The sequence below is a fragment of the Ranitomeya imitator genome, chromosome 7 (assembly GCF_032444005.1).
Source record: "Ranitomeya imitator isolate aRanImi1 chromosome 7, aRanImi1.pri, whole genome shotgun sequence".
Classification (NCBI taxonomy): Eukaryota; Metazoa; Chordata; class Amphibia; order Anura; family Dendrobatidae; genus Ranitomeya; species Ranitomeya imitator.
The window spans coordinates 225,707,724-225,729,576 of NC_091288.1; the positions used below are offsets into that span (position 1 = coordinate 225,707,724).

The 21,853-nt window shown below is 52.5% G+C and overlaps 2 protein-coding genes across 2 annotated transcripts; both read left to right on the top strand.

Annotated features, from left to right (window-relative positions):
- The first annotated feature begins 340 nt into the window (after positions 1 to 340).
- On the top strand, positions 341 to 13,328 carry LOC138646248 (uncharacterized). The gene is made up of 4 exons (XM_069735714.1): positions 341 to 421; positions 598 to 758; positions 6,207 to 8,621; positions 13,025 to 13,328. Exons 1-4 carry the CDS (start codon positions 341 to 343, stop codon positions 13,326 to 13,328), a joined length of 2,961 nt encoding a protein of 986 aa, XP_069591815.1.
- Positions 13,329 to 15,202: 1,874 nt separating this feature from the next.
- Positions 15,203 to 19,029, top strand: LOC138646249 (coiled-coil domain-containing protein 42-like). The gene is made up of 3 exons (XM_069735715.1): positions 15,203 to 15,388; positions 18,008 to 18,157; positions 18,955 to 19,029. Exons 1-3 carry the CDS (start codon positions 15,203 to 15,205, stop codon positions 19,027 to 19,029), a joined length of 411 nt encoding a protein of 136 aa, XP_069591816.1.
- The last annotated feature ends 2,824 nt before the right edge of the window (positions 19,030 to 21,853 follow it).

Consider the following 21,853-nt stretch of genomic DNA (forward strand, 5'->3'; position numbering starts at 1 on the left):
AGCACAGCTAAGTGAGCTGACCTTCCTCAAGTGGTGTTTTGGATGCAGGCAATATTCCAGGAACACGTGTAGCGGTGGTGCACAAATCGTATGTCCTGGGTTAAGGCAGCTGCAGAGATGGAACAGCGGTTGGACAAAATGGAGGAGCTAATCCAGCACCTGATCCTGAGCCAACAGCAGCAGCAGATACAGCAGGAGACTAGTAAACTCCTAATACAACAGATACAACAACAAAGGTGGACAGAACTCCTGGCGGGGGACATCTGCGGCAGAGATACCGCCCCCCTATCAAGATGATGACTCCTGCATCCGGAAAGTGGTAACATGAGCCATGCAAAAGATGACCCCAGAGGATGATGTAGAGGCTGTGTTCGAGCGGGTGGCGGAGCGTGACAAGCTACCACCAGAGCAGTGGGCAGAGGTACTGGCCCGTTTGACTGGTGAACCACAGAAGGCCTATTTCGATTTGACATTACAGGATGCGCAAGAGTATGCCAAGCTGAAAACGGAGATATGGGCACGCTCAGGGGTCACTCTGTCACAGCCAAAAGGGGTCATCACTGGACGTATTATGGTGATAAACCTCCCCGCTCTCAGATGTTTGACTTGTTGCATTTGGTCCAGAAATGGTTGCAGCCGGAGTCCTCCACTCCAGCAAAGATGGCCGAGTGGGTCGTCATGGACAGATTTATTCACTCCCTCACCAAGTCGGTGAAGAACTGGGTTGCCCAAGGAGACCCTGGAATTCAGATGACTTGGTGGGCATCGTAGAAAGGTACCACTTGGTTGAGAAGTCCCTAAGGAGGCTGGTAGGTGGTACATTTCCATACTGTGGTACCCAGCGGGAACCCGAGTCCCAAAAGAGGGGTAACATATTCACCACTGGGGGGAGGGGGGGGGGAGTCGGAGATCCCAAGGAGCGGCTGAGGGGTTACCAAAGGCTGTTGCTAAAGACCTGATCTGCTGGAGGTGACACGGGCCTGGACACATGGCAGCCCGTTGTCCTATGTCTTCCAAGCATATGGATTGTAGCCTAGGCAGGCGCTGCTTGCATTATGCCTGCCCAGCCTGCAGTGTGGACTATCAACCTGGAGAGGGGCTGCAGTCGTGCCCCGTGACCATAAATGGAGTACTGGTGTCAGAAATCTTGGACTCCGGGAGTTTGGTGACCCTGATAAGAGCCACACTTCCCCACAATTTGATCCCAGAGAAACATATGGGCATATTCTGTATCAATGGGGGCTCCAAAGACTACCCAGTTGCGAGAGTGTTGATTAAAACGAGAAGTGGTACGGAGTATCATGAGGTCGGGCCAGTCAGAGACTTGTTGCAGCCCGTGATAATCCGACGGGACTTCAGCCTTTTCAGGGACTGGTGGGGAAAGGCAGGGGTGCCCAGTGAGTCAGGCAGGAGCCAGTGCAACCCTGATGGATCACCGTTGCAGTTGGAGGTGGAGGACTTCCCTTTGTGTGTCATCGCTGGTGATGAAGACGATCTGGTGACCAGTGAGGCTGAGGTTCCGGAGCTGGGGACATTTTCGGAACTACTTAAATGTGGGATCTTACCCTAAAGGGGCCTTTGAAAATGTGTCTGTGATTGATGGGGTTGCTCAAGAGGCGGGGGCTGACACCAGGTTCCCAGACTTTGCTGTTAATGGGGAGTTAATGTATCTGGTGACCACAATGAGGGGAGAGGAGATAGTGGTGCAGCTGTTGGTTCCAGGGCCATCCCGGAAGAGGGTTCTAGACATGGCTCATTCATATGTTTTGGGAGGACATAAGGGAGTAGCGAAAACGCAGGAGAAAATAACACAGAGGTTCTATTGGCCGGGATGTTACCCTGAGATCCTGAATTATTGTAGGTCCTGCCCCAACTGTCAGATAACCGCTCCCTCTTTGCACTTCCGAAGTCCTCTTGTTCCATTACCGGTAATAGAGATCCCATTCAAGCGAATTGCCATGGATCTAGTAGGTCCTTTAGTTAAGTCTGCAACAGGGCACCAATATATTCTGGTGGTCATGGACTATGTGACCCGGTACTCTGAAGCAGTACTCCTAAGAAACTCTTCGGCTAAGAATATCGCCTGGGAACGTGTCCATATTTGTGCTAGTACGGGCTGCCGAAGGAGATTTTGACAGACCAGGGAACTCATGTGCATGTGCATGGTAATGAAAGAAGTGTGTAGGGTCCTCCAGATTGCCCAGCTGTGAACCTCAGTGTACCATTCACAGACCGACGGCCTAGTAGGACGCTTCAATACAACCTTGAAAGCCATGCTCAAACAGTTCATATACAGTCGTGCCCAGTTCCCCTGAGACAACACCTATGGCAGCTCTCCCAGGAGCTAGCAGTCAGGAGGCTTCCTTTCCTCCACACACAGGGAGATAAAAAAGCTAGCTGGACACTTAAAGGGACGCGGTCACCTGAATTTGGAGGGAACAATCTTCAGCCATGGAGGCGGGGTTTTGGGGTGTTTGATTCACCCTTTCATTACCCGCTGGCTGCAATATTGGATTGAAGTTCATTCTCTGTCCTCCGTAGTACACGCCTGCACAAGGCAAGATTGCCTCACCACCACCACGTACCATGAAAGTGCAGATACTTGGGCACCGACACCTAGAGATGAATTATGAGAGTATCTGCTTCTCAGGGTTAAGTCCAATATCCCACCAGAACCCTGGGAGCCCTCCGCAGGTATCCCTGCGTCTCATCTTTCTGTGTTTGGAAATTCATAGAGAGGGGGGAGGGGCTGCAAGAAGGATTTTGGCTTTAGGGTACCGTCACACTAAAACGACGCTGCAGCGATACGACAACGATACCGATCGCTGCAGCGACGCTGTTTGGTCGCTGGAGAGCTGTCACACAGACAGCTCTCCAGCGACCAACGATCCCGAAGTCCCCGGTAACCAGGGTAAACATCGGGTTACTAAGCACAGGACCGCGCTTAGTAACCCGATGTTTACCCTGGTTACCAGCGTAAACGTAAAAAAAAACCAAACACTACATACTTACCTACCGCTGTCTGTCCTCCGGCGCTCTGCTTCTCTGCACTGTGTAAGCGCCGGCCGGAAAGCAGAGCGGTGACGTCATCGCTGTGCTCTGCTTTACGGCCGGCCGGCGCACACAGTCAGTGCAGGAAGCTGATGGCGAGGGATGTGACAGGAAGGTAAGTATGTAGTGTTTGTTTTTTTAATTTTACAATGGTAACCAAGGTAAACATCGGGTTACTAAACGCGGCCCTGCGCTTAGTAACCCAATATTTACCCTGGTTACCAGTGAAGACATCGCTGAATCGGCGTCACACACGGCGGGAGTCCAGCGACGAAATAAAGTTTCAGACGATCTGCTATGACGTACGATTCTCAGCGGGGTCCCTGATCGCAGGAGCGTTAGACACAGCGAGATCGTAAAGATATCGCTGGAACGTCACGAATCGTACCGTCGTAGCGATCAAAGTGCCACTGTGTGACGGTACCCTTAGAGAAACCATTGGTGGGAGGAGCAGCAGGCAGCTCTGGCTGTGTATCCCGAGCTATGGAAAATAAATCACATTTTCCTGACAATACAGGTATATGGGGGCGCTGTATACAGGTATATGGGGGCGCTGTATACAGGTATATGGGGGGTGTATACAGGTATATGGGGGCGCTGTATACAGGTATATGGGGGGTGTATACAGGTATATGGGGGCACTGTATACAGGTATATGGGGGGTGTATACAGGTATATGGGGGCACTGTATACAGGTACAGTGGGGCAAAAAAGTATTTAGTCAGTCAGCAATAGTGCAAGTTCCACCACTTAAAAAGATGAGAGGCGTCTGTAATTTACATCATAGGTAGACCTCAACTATGGGAGACAAACTGAGAAAAAAAAATCCAGAAAATCACATTGTCTGTTTTTTTATCATTTTTTTTGCATATTATGGTGGAAAATAAGTATTTGGTCAGAAACAAACAATCACGATTTCTGTCTCTCCCAGACCTGTAACTTCTTCTTTAAGAGTCTCCTCTTTCCTCCACTCATTACCTGTAGTAATGGCACCTGTTTAAACTTGTTATCAGTATAAAAAGACACCTGTGCACACCCTCAAACAGTCTGACTCCAAACTCCACTATGGTGAAGACCAAAGAGCTGTCAAAGGACACCAGAAACAAAATTGTAGCCCTGCACCAGGCTGGGAAGACTGAATCTGCAATAGCCAACCAGCTTGGAGTGAAGAAATCAACAGTGGGAGCAATAATTAGAAAATGGAAGACATACAAGACCACTGATAATCTCCCTCGATCTGGGGCTCCACGCAAAATCCCACCCCGTGGGGTCAGAATGATCACAAGAACGGTGAGCAAAAATCCCAGAACCACACGGGGGGACCTAGTGAATGACCTGCAGAGAGCTGGGACCAATGTAACAAGGCCTACCATAAGTAACACACTACGCCACCATGGACTCAGATCCTGCAGTGCCAGACGTGTCCCACTGCTTAATCCAGTACATGTCCGGGCCTGTCTGAAGTTTGCTAGAGAGCATTTGGATGATCCAGAGGAGTTTTGGGAGAATGTCCTATGGTCTGATGAAACCAAACTGGAACTGTTTGGTAGAAACACAACTTGTCGTGTTTGGAGGAAAAAGAATACTGAGTTGCATCCATCAAACACCATACCTACTGTAAAGCATGGTGGTGGAAACATCATGCTTTGGGGCTGTTTCTCTGCAAAGGGGCCAGGACGACTGATCCGGGTACATGAAAGAATGAATGGGGCCATATATCGTGAGATTTTGAGTGCAAACCTCCTTCCATCAGCAAGGGCATTGAAGATGAAACGTGGCTGGGTCTTTCAACATGACAATGATCCAAAGCACACCGCCAGGGCAACGAAGGAGTGGCTTCGTAAGAAGCATTTCAAGGTCCTGGAGTGGCCTAGCCAGTCTCCAGATCTCAACCCTATAGAAAACCTTTGGAGGGAGTTGAAAGTCCGTGTTGCCAAGCGAAAAGCCAAAAACATCACTGCTCTAGAGGAGATCTGCATTGAGGAATGGGCCAACATACCAACAACAGTGTGTGGCAACCTTGTGAAGACTTACAGAAAACGTTTGACCTCTGTCATTGCCAACAAAGGATATATTACAAAGTATTGAGATGAAATTTTGTTTCTGACCAAATACTTATTTTCCACCATAATATGCAAATAAAATGTTAAAAAAACAGATAATGTGATTTTCTGGATTTTTATTTCTCAGTTTGTCTCCCATAGTTGAGGTCTACCTATGATGTAAATTACAGACGCCTCTCATCTTTTTAAGTGGTGGAACTTGCACTATTGCTGACTGACTAAATACTTTTTTGCCCCACTGTATATGGGGGGCGCTGTATACAGGTATATGGGGGGTGTATACAGGTATATGGGGGTGTATACAGGTATTTGGGGGCGCTGTATACAGGTATATGGGGGCGCTGTATACTGGTATATGGGGGCTGTATACAGGTATATGGGGGCGCTGTATACAGGTACACTCTGGGGGCGCTGTATACAGGTATATGTGGGCGCTGTATACTGGTATATGGGTTCGCTGTATACAGGTACACTCTGGGGGGCGCAGTATACAGGTATATGGGGGGCGCTGTATACAGGTATATGGGGGCGCTGTATATGGGTGCACTGTATATGGGGGCGCTGTATACAGGTATATGTGGGGCGCTGTATACTGGTCCTCTCTGGGGGCGCTGTATACAGGTACACTCTGGGGGGCGCAGTATACAGGTATATGGGGGGCGCTGTATACAGGTATATGGGGGCGCTGTATATGGGTGCACTGTATATGGGGGCGCTGTATACAGGTATATGTGGGGCGCTGTATACTGGTCCTCTCTGGGGGCGCTGTATACAGGTACACTCTGGGGGCGCTGTATATGGGGGCGCTGTATACAGGTATATGGGGGCGCTGTATATGGGGGCGCTGTATATGGGTTCGCTGTATACTGGTCCTCTCTGGGGGCGCTGTATATGGGGGCGCTGTATACAGGTGTGTAGCTCGGTGGTCTTGCGGCCGCCCTCTGGCAGGCGGCAGTGGCAGTTGCTCTCGGTCCTCACAGGATGGATGTGCGGAGACACAGGGCGGTGCAGGGTGGTCGTTGTCTCAGGTGCGTCCTCCGCTGTCCCCTTTATTGTGCATTACGGTTTCTTCATTCCCCCTTTGTTGTGCAGGAGACTCCCCCCGATACACGGACGAAGCCCCCGGACCCTGCGACTGCTGGAGAGACGGCAACAGGATCAGAACATGGAAGAAATGCTGGGAACCGAGACAGCAGTGAGACCTCAGGGATCCCAAACATTTCACGTGCCCCTCGTCACCTCGTGTGTCCCACCCTCACGGTCCTCGTCACCTCGTGTGTGTCCCACCCTCACGTGCCCCTCGTCACCTCGTGTGTCCCACCTTCACGGTCCTCGTCACCTCGTGTGTCCCACCCTCACGTCGTCGCCTCGTGTGTCCCACCCTCACTGTCCTCGTCACCTCCTGTGTGTCCCACCCTCACGGTCCTCGTCACCTCCTGTGTATCCCACCCTCACTGTCCTCGTCACCTCCTGTGTGTCCCACCCTCACGGTCCTCGTCACCTCCTGTGTGTCCCTCCCTCACGGTCCTCGTCACCTCCTGTGTGTCCCACCCTCACGGTCCTCGTCACCTCCTGTGTGTCCCACCCTCACTGTCCTCGTCACCTCCTGTGTGTCCCACCCTCACGGTCCTCGTCACCTCCTGTGTATCCCACCCTCACTGTCCTCGTCACCTCCTTTGTGTCCCACCCTCACTGTCCTCGTCACCTCCTGTGTGTCCCACCCTCACGGTCCTCGTCACCTCCTGTGTATCCCACCCTCACTGTCCTCGTCACCTCCTTTGTGTCCCACCCTCACTGTCCTCGTCACCTCCTGTGTGTCCCACCCTCACGGTTCTCGTCACCTCCTGTGTATCCCACCCTCACTGTCCTCGTCACCTCCTGTGTGTCCCACCCTCACGGTCCTCGTCACCTCCTGTGTATCCCACCCTCACTGTCCTCGTCACCTCCTTTGTGTCCCACCCTCACGGTCCTCGTCACCTCCTGTGTGTCCCACCCTCACGGTCCTCGTCACCTCCTGTGTGTCCCACCCTCACGGTCCTCGTCACCTCCTTTGTGTCCCACCCTCACTGTCCTCGTCACCTCCTGTGTGTCCCACCCTCACGGTCCTCGTCACCTCCTGTGTATCCCACCCTCACTGTCCTCGTCACCTCCTGTGTATCCCACCCTCACTGTCCTCGTCACCTCCTTTGTGTCCCACCCTCACTGTCCTCGTCACCTCCTGTGTGTCCCACCCTCACGGTTCTCGTCACCTCCTGTGTATCCCACCCTCACTGTCCTCGTCACCTCCTGTGTGTCCCTCCCTCACGGTCCTCGTCACCTCCTGTGTGTCCCTCCCTCACGGTCCTCGTCACCTCATGTGTGTCCCACCCTCACGGTCCTCGTCACCTCCTGTGTGTCCCACCCTCACGGTCCTCGTCACCTCCTGTGTGTCCCACCCTCACGGTCCTCGTCACCTCCTGTGTATCCCACCCTCACTGTCCTCGTCACCTCCTGTGTGTCCCACCCTCACGGTCCTCGTCACCTCCTGTGTGTCCCTCCCTCACGGTCCTCGTCACCTCCTGTGTGTCCCACCCTCACGGTCCTCGTCACCTCCTGTGTATCCCACCCTCACTGTCCTCGTCACCTCCTGTGTGTCCCACCCTCACGGTCCTCGTCACCTCCTGTGTATCCCACCCTCACTGTCCTCGTCACCTCCTTTGTGTCCCACCCTCACTGTCCTCGTCACCTCCTGTGTGTCCCACCCTCACGGTCCTCGTCACCTCCTGTGTATCCCACCCTCACTGTCCTCGTCACCTCCTTTGTGTCCCACCCTCACTGTCCTCGTCACCTCCTGTGTGTCCCACCCTCACGGTTCTCGTCACCTCCTGTGTATCCCACCCTCACTATCCTCGTCACCTCCTGTGTGTCCCACCCTCACGGTCCTCGTCACCTCCTGTGTATCCCACCCTCACTGTCCTCGTCACCTCCTTTGTGTCCCACCCTCACGGTCCTCGTCACCTCCTGTGTGTCCCACCCTCACGGTCCTCGTCACCTCCTGTGTGTCCCACCCTCACGGTCCTCGTCACCTCCTGTGTGTCCCACCCTCACGGTCCTCGTCACCTCCTGTGTGTCCCACCCTCACTGTCCTCGTCACCTCCTGTGTGTCCCACCCTCACGGTCCTCGTCACCTCATGTGTCCCACCCTCACGGTCCTCGTCACCTCCTGTGTGTCCCACCCTCACGGTCCTCGTCACCTCCTGTGTGTCCCACCCTCACGGTCCTCGTCACCTCCTGTGTATCCCACCCTCACTGTCCTCGTCACCTCCTGTGTGTCCCACCCTCACGGTCCTCGTCACCTCCTGTGTATCCCACCCTCACTGTCCTCGTCACCTCCTGTGTGTCCCACCCTCACGGTCCTCGTCACCTCCTGTGTATCCCACCCTCACTGTCCTCGTCACCTCCTGTGTGTCCCACCCTCACTGTCCTCGTCACCTCCTGTGTGTCCCACCCTCACGGTTCTCGTCACAAGTAAGGGCCTGGCGCCATCAGCAGCTAACAAGGGTCATTGTATACAGGATTTTCACTCCAACATGGAAGTAATCACCCTGCAGTGGGAGGAGCTACGTGTGCAGGAGGCAGGGCTAAAAGACCAATTACTGACAAGCCAGCACCTCATACTGGTGAGTGTGGGTATGACAGCTGGAGTGTGTGTTTGTGTCACTGGCTGTGAGAAGCCACAGTGTGCACACACCGCAACACAAACTACAACACCAAGAAGTGCTGAATGATGGAGATCACTGACCAATCACGTCCCCGTTGTGCTCGATGGAGACAAGTCCGGTGCGGTGACGCTGCCAGCAGCTCCTGTGTAATCACCGACCAATGACGTCACTGATGTGCTTAATAGAGACAAATCTGGAGACGCTGCCGGCAGTTCCTGTGTAATTATTGACCAATAGCGTCCTCAATGGAGACAAGTCTGGAGACGCTGCTGGCAGCTCCTGTGTAATCACCGACCAATGATGTCACTGATGTGCTTAATAGAGACAAGTCCAGAGATGTTACCAGCAGTTCCTGTGTAATCACCGACCAATGACCTCCCTGATGAGACTTGTCTCCATCGAGCATATCTGGGACATCATTGGTCGGTGATTACACAGGAGCTGCTGGCAGCGTTTCCAGATTTGTCTCTATTAAGCACATCAGTGACATCATTGGTTGGTGATTACACAGGAGCTGCCAGCAGCGGATCCAGAATTATCTCCATTGGGGACGTCATTAGTCGGTGACTACACAGGAGCTGCCAGCAGCGGATCCAGACTTATCTCCATTGGGGACGTCATTAGTCGGTGACTACACAGGAGCTGCCAGCAGCGGATCCAGACTTATCTCCATTGGGGACGTCATTAGTCGGTGACTACACAGGAGCTGCCAGCAGCGGATCCAGACTTATCTCCATTGGGGACGTCATTAGTCGGTGACTACACAGGAGCTGCCAGCAGCGGATCCAGACTTATCTCCATTGGGGACGTCATTAGTCGGTGACTACACAGGAGCTGCCAGCAGCGGATCCAGACTTGTCTCTATTGGGGACGTCATTAGTCAGTGACTACACAGGAGCTGCCAGCAGCGGATCCAGACTTATCTCCATTGGGGACATCATTAGTCGGTGACTACACAGGAGCTGCCAGCAGCGGATCCAGACTTATCTCCATTGGGGACGTCATTAGTCGGTGACTACACAGGAGCTGCCAGCAGCGGATCCAGACTTATCTCCATTGGGGACGTCATTAGTCGGTGACTACACAGGAGCTGCCAGCAGCGGATCCAGACTTGTCTCTATTGGGGACATCATTAGTCGGTGACTACACAGGAGCTGCCAGCAGCGGATCCAGACTTGTCTCTATTGGGGACGTCATTAGTCAGTGATTACACAGGAGCTGCCAGCAGCGGATCCAGACTTATCTCCATTGGGGACATCATTAGTCGGTGACTACACAGGAGCTGCCAGCAGCGGATCCAGACATATCTCCATTGGGGACGTCATTAGTCGGTGATTACACAGGAGCTGCCAGCAGCGGACCCAGACTTGTCTCCATTGGGGACGTCATTAGTCGGTGATTACACAGGAGCTGCCAGCAGCGGATCCAGACATATCTCCATTGGGGACGTCATTAGTCGGTGATTACACAGGAGCTGCCAGCAGCGGATCCAGACTTATCTCCATTGGGGACGTCATTAGTCGGTGACTACACAGGAGCTGCCAGCAGCGGATCCAGACTTATCTCCATTGGGGACATCATTAGTCGGTGACTACACAGGAGCTGCCAGCAGCGGATCCAGACTTATCTCCATTGGGGACATCATTAGTCGGTGACTACACAGGAGCTGCCAGCAGCGGATCCAGACTTGTCTCCATTGGGGACGTCATTAGTCGGTGATTACACAGGAGCTGCCAGCAGCGGACCCAGACTTGTCTCTATTGGGGACGTCATTAGTCGGTGATTACACAGGAGCTGCCAGCAGCGGATCCTGATGATTTGTACATTCAGCGGCAGAACCGTCCTCAGACGACCATTAATGACCTCAGTGACAGCAGCCGAGGCCGGAGGTGCCGGGATTGCGGAGCAGCGACGGTTCCATCTTCTCCGTCTTGGCGCTGCGGTTTCGCTCTGTATGACGACCTCTAGTTCTTCTCCAAGAAACGCTGCACTGGATTGTGGAGAAATCTGGAGGATTGGCGCGGCGTTGCTGCCATAGAGAATGTGGAGCGTCCATCCCTCCTGCCCTACAGATTGTCGGCGTTCAGTCCAGACGCGGAGTGTTATCGGTCAGGCCCCGCGATGGCGGCGGTGGTGCTCGGTCACACTGGCCAGTTATGCGCCTTCTTTTTACGGTAGATTTCCTAGAGCCGCGCTGCAGCTCCACGATCCCACATGCACATGATTAGCAGCAATGCATCTCCATCGTCTACATTTACCGTTCTAAGCAGAATATTAGTCTATTTATGTATAATGCCGACATTCGCCGCAGCACAAACCGTTCATATACAGGTTATAAATAACAACGTTAAAGATCCACAATAATTAGAACAAAGGCTGGCGAGAGCTTAGAAGAACCACTGTGTCAGCGGCAGCGGGCTGCTCATCTGGCTCCAGTTCTCTGATTTCTGCCACGGTGAGGCCGGCGTCACACACAGCGTAAGACAATACGGTCCGTATATTACGGCCGTAATACGCTGAAAAGTCCCCAAAATAGTGGTCCGTAGCTCCTCCGTAGGCAGGGTGTGTCAGCGTATTTTGCGCATGGCATCCTCTGTATGTAATCCGTGTGGCAGCCGTACTGAGTGGTTTTATCGCAGGCTTGCAAAACCGACATACGGCTGTACAAGGGATCCATGTGTAAAAAAACCCCATAAAAACATATATACTGTATATATATATATCCAGCGCTAGATGGCTTTATAGCCGGTAATTCAATTACCGGCTTTTGCTTTCTCCTTCACAAACCCGACATGATATGAGACATGATTACATACAGTAAACCATCTCATATCACCATTTTTTTTGCAGATTCCACACTACTAATGTCAGTAGTGTGTATCTGCAAAATTTGGCCGTTCTAGCTATTAAAATAAAGGGTTAAATGGCGGAAAAAATTGGCATGGGCTCCCGCACAATTTTCTCCGCCAGAGTAGTAAAGCCAGTGACTGAGGGCAGATATTAATAGCCTGGAGAGGGTCCACGGTTATTGGCCCCCCCTGGCTAAAAATATCTGCCCCCAGCCACCCCAGAAAAGGCACATCTGTAAGATGCGCCTATTCTGGCACTTGGCCACTCTCTTCCCATTCCCGTGTAGCGGTGGGATATGGGGTAATGAAGGGTTAATGCCACCTTGCTTTTGTAAGGTGACATTAAGCCAAATTAATAATGGAGAAGCGTCAGTTATGACACCTATCCATTATTAATCCAATAGTAAAGAGTTAAAAAAACACACACACATTATTAAAAAGTATTTTAGTGAAATAAAAACAAAGGTTGTTGTAATAATTTATTCTACGCTCAATCCTTCTGAAGACCCTCGCTCTGTAACAAAGAAAAAATAATAAACCAACAATATACATACCTTCCGAAGATCTGTAAGGTCCCACAATGTAAATCCATCTGAAGGGGTTAAAATATTTTGCAGCCAGGAGCTCTGTTAATGCAGCGGTGCTCCTGGCTGCAAAACCCTGGGGAATGAAGGTAAAGTAGGTCAATGACCTATATTTACCTTGATTCGCGGTGAGGCGCCCTCTGCTGGCTGTTCCTGGAGCGTGGGAACTTTCCTAGAAAGCTCCCAGGCTCGAGATCATAAGAGGACAACCAGCAGAGGGCGCCTCACCGCGAATGAAGGTAAATATAGGTCATTGACCTACTTTACTTTCATTCCCCGGGGCATAGAGAATAATTGTGCCGTTTGTTAGGCGAGTTTTACGGATGTATTTTATGCGCTCTTACGTCCGTAAAACTTGCTAGTGTGACGCCGGCCTGAGTCTGTATTACAACAGCTGAACACGCCGGACCCCACCACACCCGGACGGACATCATTCTCTACAGCAGCACGGTGGCGCAGTGGTTAGCACAGCAGCCTTTCAGCGCTGGAGTGCTGGGTTCTAATCCCACCCTGGACAACATCTGCGAGGAGTTTGTATGTTCTCCCCGTCTTTGCGTGGGTTTCCTCCGGGTTCTCCGGTTTCCTCCCACATTCCAAAGACATACTGATAGGGAATTTAGATTGTGAGCCCCAACGGGAACAGTGATGTTAATGTGAGCAAACTGTAAAGAGCTGAGGAATATGTTAGCACTATAAAAATAAAAAGATTAATTGCAATATGATCTATTAAGTTTCATTATGGGATTATATTGCATTTTTTTGTTCGGCATTTCAAGCCAAATCCCTGGTAGAGACATCAACACCAAGGTGTCGATCCTGTCTGTGTTCCAGGAGAATGGAGTGAAATGCAGGCAGGCAGATGCAAAAACGAGGAGAGCGCGAGAAATCTGGAACCATAAGGAGCAACAACTGCACCGCCTGCAGGAGGAGAAACACTCACTGGTCGAAAGGAAGCAGAAAATCCAAGCCCAAATTCAACAATACAACAAGTTCTGCGACTTTCTAGACAGCACAGTGGAAGCATCAGAAGAGGTGAAAGAGCGAGAGATGGGATGGTGGAAGGATCCACAGAGAGCGTGAGAGATGGGACGGTGGAGGGATCCCCAGAGAGAGCGTGAGAGATGGGACGGTGGAAGGATCCACAGAGAGCGAGAGATGGGACGGTGGAAGGATCCACAGAGAGCGAGAGATGGGACGGTGGAAGGATCCACAGAGAGAGCGTGAGAGATGGGACGGTGGAGGGATCCCCAGAGAGAGCGTGAGAGATGGGACGGTGGAGGGATCCCCAGAGAGAGCTTGAGAGATGGGACGGTGGAGGGATCCCCAGAGAGAGCATGAGAGATGGGACGGTGGAGGGATCCACAGAGAGCGTGAGAGATGGGACGGTGGAGGGATCCCCAGAGAGAGCGAGAGATGGGACGGTGGAAGGATCCACAGAGAGCGAGAGATGGGACGGTGGAGGGATCCCCAGAGAGAGCGAGAGATGGGACGGTGGAGGGATCCACAGAGAGCGCGAGAGATGGGACGGTGGAGGGATCCCCAGAGAGAGCGAGAGATGGGACGGTGGAAGGATCCACAGAGAGCGCGAGAGATGAGACGGTGGAGGGATCCACAGAGAGAGCGAGAGATGGGACGGTGGAGGGATCCCCAGAGAGCACGAGAGATGGGTTGGTGGAGGGATCCCCAGTGAGTGGGACGCTGGAGGGATCCACAGAGAGCGCGAGAGATGGGACGGTGGAGGGATCCCCAGAGAAAGCGAGAGATGGGACGGTGGAGGGATCCCCAGAGAGAGCGAGAGATGGGACGGTGGAAGGATCCACAGAGAGCGAGAGAGATGGGGCGGTGGAGGGATCCCCAGAGAGAGCGAGAGATGGGACGGTGGAGGGATCCACAGAGAGCGCGAGAGATGGGACGGTGGAAGGATCCACAGAGAGCGAGAGAGATGGGACGGTGGAGGGATCCCCAGAGAGAGCGAGAGATGGGACGGTGGAAGGATCCACAGAGAGCGAGAGAGATGGGGCGGTGGAGGGATCCCCAGAGAGAGCGAGAGATGGGACGGTGGAGGGATCCGCAGAGAGCGAGAGATGGGACGGTGGAGGGATCCATAGAGAGAGAGAGATGGGATGGTGGATGGATCCGCAGAGAGAGCGAGAGATGGGACGGTGGAGGGATAAACGGAGACAATAAGATGGGACAATATACATTATGTAGAATACTGCATGCAGAGATTGTCAGTACACCGGGTGCAGTGCTGTATTTGGAGCGTACACCGGGTGCAGCGCTGTATGTGGAGCGTACACCTGGTGCAGTGCTGTATGTGGAGCATACGCCTGGTGCAGCGCTGTATGTGGAGCGTACACCTGGTGCAGTGCTGTATGTGGAGCGTACACCTGGTGCAGCGCTGTATGTGGAGCGTACACCGGGTGCAGCGCTGTATGTGGAGCGTACACCGGGTGCAGCGCTGTATTTGGAGCGTACACCGGGTGCAGCGCTGTATGTGGAGCGTACACCGGGTGTAGCGCTGTATGTGGAGCGTACACCTAGTGCAGCTCTGTATTTGGAGCATACACCGGGTGCAGCGCTGTATGTGGAGCGTACACCTGGTGCAGCGCTGTATTTGGAGCGTACACCGGGTGCAGCGCTGTATGTGGAGCGTACACCGGGTGCAGCGCTGTATGTGGAGCGTACACCGGGTGCAGCGCTGTATGTGGAGCGTACACCGGGTGCAGCGCTGTATGTGGAGCGTACACGGGTGCAGCGCTGTATGTGGAGCATACACTGGGTGCAGCGCTGTATGTGGAGCGTACACCAGGTGCAGTACAGTATACGGCGTGCACACCCACTGCTTCCTGTGTCTGTCTGGTCATTGTGGTTCTTTAGCTCTGTCACCGGATGAATACATTCTGGTCTGGTTTCAGTTTCGGACCTCGGGTGACGTCCTCGCCCGGTTCTACATGTTGGTGGATACGTCACGTTATCTGCAGCTCGCAGTACAGGAGGCGCAGGCGTCCAGTGACCAGGCCAGGGCGCAGCTCTGCAGCTTCATGAAGGAGAAGGGTGACGAGGCGCTGAAGCTCGACAACCAGCTGGGCCAACTGCAGAGCCATCTGGACCACGCTCAGAACCAGCGACTCTTGTGGGTGAGGATGGCGAGGGTCGGATGTAGGCCTGGTGTTGTTGGCACAGGGGACAGGGCCTCTGGTGTGTTGGCTGGCAGGGGTACTGGCGTTGGTTGCAGGCTTACCCCCTCTCCAGCTGGTGGTGACTGGCTTCCGCACTTCCGATCTACGGTTGGCCTCATAGGCATCGGCAATCTGTGCTGCTTTTGTCACATCTTTGGGTTCTCTGTCCATCACAAACTGTCGCACCTCAGCTAGGCAAAGATGGAAGAACTGGTCTTTGATCATCAGATCCCGCAGCTGCTCAAAGGTGGTCACTGACAGTCCTTGGGTCCACTGGTCAAAGTGGGTCCTGAGTCCATGCACCACATCACTATAACTGTCGTGTGGGCCACGTTGGAGGTTCCGAAACTTTTTGTGGTAGACCTCAGGAGTCAGTTGGTACTTCTTTATCAGGGCCTGCTTGATGGCCTCGTAGTCTCTATCTTAATCTGGCGGGAGAGAAGCAAACGCCTCCAGAGCTTTTCCTTTGAGGCCTGTGGTTAGATATCGGACCCATTCAGTCCCAGGCAGCCGGTTCTATCTGCAGCCTTTCTCAAAAGCCCACAGAAAAATGTCCAAGTCCCCGTCCTTTTCCATCACAGGAAAATGCTCCGGCCGGGGTTTAAAGAACCGAGCGCTGCTGGACTCACTGATGGGCTGGGGGACCTCTGACCCTGGATTCGGGCTAACTCCAGATGGTACTCCTGCTCCGCTTGGCTCTCAGCTTTCTCTTGGTATTGCTGGATCAGTCTGCGGGAAGTTGTTTCAATGCCATCTGCAGATGGGGGTCCACTCTACCCTGGTTGCGAATAGGGCCCCTTATTCAGTGGTAGGACCTCTGTAGCAGCACCCCCTTCACTTGCGCTGGCTTCTGCGTCCGCTGGGCTCTGATTGCAATACTAAGCGGCTTCCAGTTGCACCAGATTTGCGACCAGTTCGCTTTTGCCCGTGGGGTCAATCTGCTTCGACATGCACAGGACAATAAGTGTCCTTGGACTGCTGCTTATAAAAGGCTTCTCCCAGCATAACCATGTTTGCCAAATAAAAGGATAGAAAAACGAAGAGAAGGGTATGGGGTATCGCTTATACACACTAATAAACACTGAGTTCGTTCTCCAAAACTTTTTGCGCAGGGTCCTTGCAAGAACCGTGCAACTTTTTAGTGAGAGGAATGATTGCTCAAACCAGATCACTAATGCTCTATTATCCCACTACTGTGCCACCAATGTAATGAACCGGGGGTGTTTGGTTGCCCTCAGTTTGTCAGGGGATTTATTATATCCCACTTTCCAGTTCAGGTGTGGAACTTGCAGCTCTCTGGCGCCCCCCGTACCCTCAGGTCAGTCAGGGAACTACACTTGGGATAAGTAGTCGCCAGAAGGGCCGCTTTGCTGTGTACTGGCTATTGGGCACGCTGCAGTGAGAGCTATATAACTATACCCAGATTATAAAACTCTGTCCGTCACTGCCAGAGTCTCCCAACAAGCCCAGAACACGTCGCTGCCACCAGCTCCTAATTTTATAATATCGGGTCAGGAGCCAACCCAATCAGTAGCGTTGACTTAGTTCGGGGGACATGGGTGGATAAGTTTAGAGCAAGGAGAACAGACTAGTAAATATTATAGCTTTTACTCCAAAAAGAAATAGGCAGGGTTTACAAAAGTATAAAAAGATGTTACAAAATTAGACAATTACAATATGTACAAAGCAATTAAAAATAACAATGGATTAAAGATGAAGGAACTTAGTTATCTCATTCAATGGTACGCCATGTGGTGGTGAGGAGGAGGGGACCTTCCCAAATCATCAGGGCAGATTGCACAGTCTGTCGTAGCTGAATTCCCCCTAATTGCACTTCATGATCTTATACCCTCTGTTCATGACCTCACTGAGTGGGCGGAGCTATGGAAGGCACTCCCTTTGTCCAGAAGATACCAAAACCTTATTAATTCCATATCTCTGGCTGGAAACCTCGCAGAGCGATGGTGGGTCCATCATTACTCTTGTTCTGGAATTATTTTTCTGTTAAGACTAAACATGAAGTGTCTGTATGACCCGGATAAGAAAAAATCCATTTCTCAGATTCTGCTGGTTCTGGAGCTTAGAAAACTCACGGGGTGGTGGTTTTACAAATGGACATGTGAGATTGACACCTATACCAATAATCGGGGAAATATATTTCACCTTTAATAACCCAGTCTCAGACAAACTACATCCCATATGATTGGGACTGCTTTCAACCAGTTTAAGGGGTCGTAAAACTACTCTCACGTTACAGTTGTGTAGCAGGGCGAGAGAGGGGGGATTCGCAGCCATGTGCCTGCAAAGGGGCCCTGTGGGTGTACTCTACACAAACCTAATGGTGGAAGGGAAGCGTGTGTGTGTGCTGAGCTGGCATGTCATTTACAAAACCAAGAAGATGCAGCAGAGCTATGTGTGCGTGGCTAGCACAATAACGAAAAAATAGGTCATATTTCCTGACAGTCTGTGATTGAGGAGTTGTCGGTGCCTGAAGACCCACTGGCGTCTGAGCACCCAGGTGTTGGGGCAGATGGGACATGGTCAGCATATTGCCCTTTTACTCTTCTCACCTTACAGGAATCACAGTGGATGCACATTCAGAATACGGCCACAAAGAAGACCCTACTGATTGGCACCATAAAAATGGCAGCACAAAACCTATTCCGTCACATCGCGGTCCTGGAAAGGAGCGCCGTCACAGAAGATACCATGGCACAACTAGAGATGGTGAGGATGAGGGTCCAAAGGCACAAGAGGGGGCCGTGCATATTATCACTGCACTACACCAACCAGAGTGAGGAGCGGCTGCCGAAAGAGCGGGACACGAGCCAAGGGGGCGGGGAACGAGCCGAAAGAGGGTGGGGCACGAGCCCAGAAGGGGCGGGGCACGAGTTGAGGGGGGAGGGGCACGAACCGAGGAGGGGCACGAACCGAGGGGGGGGGGGCACGAGCCCAGAAGGGGCGGGGCACGAGCCAAGAAGGGGCGGGGCACGAGTCGAGGGGCGGGGCACGAGTCGAGAGGGGGCGGGGCACGAGCCGAGAGGGAGCGGGGCATGAGCCGAGAGGGGGCGGGGCACGAGCTGAGAGGGGGCGGGGCACGAGCCGAGAGGGGGGTGGGGCACGAACCGAGAGGGGGGCGGGGCACGAGCCAAGAGGGGGGCGGGGCACGAGCCGAGAGGGGGCACGAGCCGAGAGGGGGCGGGGCACGAGTCAAGAAGGGGCGGGGCACGAGTCGAGGGGAGGGGCACGAGTCGAGGGGAGGGGCACGAGCCGAGAGGGGGCGGGGCACGAGCCAAGAAGGGGCGGGGCACGAGTCGAGGGGAGGGGCACGAGTCGAGGGGAGGGGCACGAGTCGAGGGGAGGGGCACGAGCCGAGAGGGGGCGGGGCACGAGCCGAGAGGGGGCGGGGCACGAGCCGAGAGGGGGCGGGGCACGAGCCGAGAGGGGGCGGGGCCCGAGCCATACAAAGCAACGATGGAATAAGCCGCATTCACTCTATTAATGATGATTCTGCCCTGGCCCAGGTCCAGCAACACATCCAGGATCTCACCGATGTCTATGAGGCCACAAGACGCCAACTAGTAACCAAAGCAGCATAAAGAGCGTGAACGACCACTACCAAAAATAAAGAATGAGTTTCCACAATTATCTAGCTGCGAGATGTGGCCTCCCATGCGAGACACGAGCTCGGCCTCACACACTTGACAGGAGACCGGCTGTGCCATCACCTCAAGTCCAAGACACGTGCCTGGTCGTGCCGTCGCCTCACGCACCAGATAGTAGCCCAGCTCACGTACAGGACCTGAGCTCTGCTGAAACCTCACATTGAAGACCTGAGCCCAGCAATCACCTCATATAGGAGACATGAGCCCGGCTGTGCCACCACCTCACGTACAGGACCTGAGCCCGGCCATCACCACATATACAAGGCACAAGCTCGGCCACAGCGTCACCTCACGTACAGGACCTGAGCCCGGCTGTCACCTCATGTAGAGGACACGAGTCTGGCCACAGCGTCACCTCACGTACAGGACCTGAGCCCGGCTGTCACCTCATGTAGAGGACACGAGTCTGGTCACAACGTCACCTCACGTACAGGACCTGAGCCCGGCTGTCACCTCATGTAGAGGACACGAGTCTGGTCACAACGTCACCTCACGTACAGGACCTGAGCCCGGCTGTCACCTCATGTAGAGGACACGAGTCTGGCCACAACGTCACCTCACGTACAGGACCTGAGCCCGGCTGTCACCTCATGTAGAGGACACGAGTCTGGTCACAACGTCACCTCACGTACAGGACCTGAGCCCGGCTGTCACCTCATGTAGAGGACACGAGTCTGGCCACAGCGTCACCTCACGTACAGGACCTGAGCCCGGCTGTCACCTCATGTAGAAGACAGGAGCCCAGCCACAACGTCACCTCACGTACAGGACCTGAGCCCGGCTGTCACCATATAGAGTGGGGAAAAAAGTAATTAGTCAGCAACCAATTGTGCAAGTTCTCATACTTAAAAAGATGAGAGAGGCCTGTAATTGACATCATAGTTAGAACACAACGATGAGAGTCACAATGAGAAAACAAATCCAGAAAATCACCTTGTCTGATTTGGCAAGATTTATTTTGCAAATTATGGTGGAAAATAAGTATTTGGTCACCTAAAAACATGCAAGATTTCTGGCTCTCACAGACCTGTAACTTCTTTAAGAGTTTCCTCTGTCCTCCACTCATTACATGTAGTAATGGCACCTGTTTGACCTGGTTGTCAGTATAAAAGACACCTGTGCACACCCTCAAACAGTCTAACTCCAAACTCCACTATGGTGAAGACCAAAGAGCTGTCAAAGGACACCAGAAACAAAATTGTAGCCCTGCACCAGGCTGGGAAGACTGAATCTGCAATAGCCAACCAGCTTGGAGTGAAGAAATCAACAGTGGGAGCAATAATTAGAAAATGGAAGACATACAAGACCACTGATAATCTCCCTCCATCTGGGGCTCCACGCAAAATCCCACCCCGTGGGGTCAGAATGATCACAAGAACGGTGAGCAAAAATCCCAGAACCACGCGGGGGGAACTAGTGAATGACCTGCTGTAAGGATTTGAACCTGCAACTCTTTGTTTGCTAGTCTGTTCCTTTGCTTGGTGAACTATTTGGAACTTGCTTGACTTCTGCCTGGAACCATATGAACTTCGTCTGAGATAGAGATCATCACCTGCCCTGCTGATTTGTCCCCACCCTGACTGAGCTTGATTGGACCTGCTATATATACCTGGCCCTGTGCAGCTTCCTGTTGCTGAGTATTTTGTGTGCTCAGTCTGAGTGAAGCAATCGCTGAGCTCCTGGTTGGAAGGTGTCTTGCTAGCATCTTTTTGCTTCTTGACTTTCTGCTGCTACTACCCTGAACTCCTGCTGCTCATACGGACTTTGTGCACGTGTGTGATCCAGGCCGGCCCTGGCTCGGGCTGGTCCCTGCATCTGCGGATATATTGAACTGCCATATATTGCATCTCCCGAGGTCTTTCCACAGTCCGGTCACTTGTATACATCTGCTTCGGCCACTGACCTTCAGTCCTGTATCGCCAGTAACGTGACAGGATACTCAGCCCAAAAATGGAGGCCGCTGGGGCAGAAACTATGGAGACACGTGTCAGAAAACTGCAGGGTGCAATGTCCAATCTGCACGGCGAACAGATGAATGGAAAAGCACGGATGGACGCATTTATTATACAAAACGACCATAATGTCCAGAATCTCCAACAAACTATCCAAGATTTGCAGAATACGGTACAGGTGTTGACTGTCCGAATTACACAGCTAGAAGGACAAGCTTCCGTCTCAGCGTCTGACAGGATCATACAGTCAGATTCACGACAAGATCTTATAGGATTATACAGGCAGATTTTTTGATTGTATGATCCTATAAAATAAGATCTTGTGGATCTGACTGTATGATCCCTGGGTGATAATATCAACCATATGTCACTATAGTCAGGGAGTCACTAAAGTGATCTCCTGTGGATCTCATCATATGATCACAAGCAGCGCCTCTTTAAAACAGGAATCCGCTATATGTCTGTGTATGATCACAAACCGAGAACATTTAAATAGGGATCTAGCCTTGTAACATAGTAACATAGTTAGTAAGGCCGAAAAAAGACATTTGTCCATCCAGTTCAGCCTATATTCCATCATAATAAATCCCCAGATCTACGTCCTTCTACAGAACCTAATAATTGTATGATACAATATTGTTCTGCTCCAGGACAATGTGATCCTGTAATCTCCACTAAAGTCACTTTATAGACAGCGATCTACTGACCTGTGTCCGCACGGAGATCCATCAGCAGCTTAATGATCTCAGGAGAACAGCGCTGCTCTTCTGGGGTAAACTCTGGCCCTAAAGGGATCCACGTGAGAG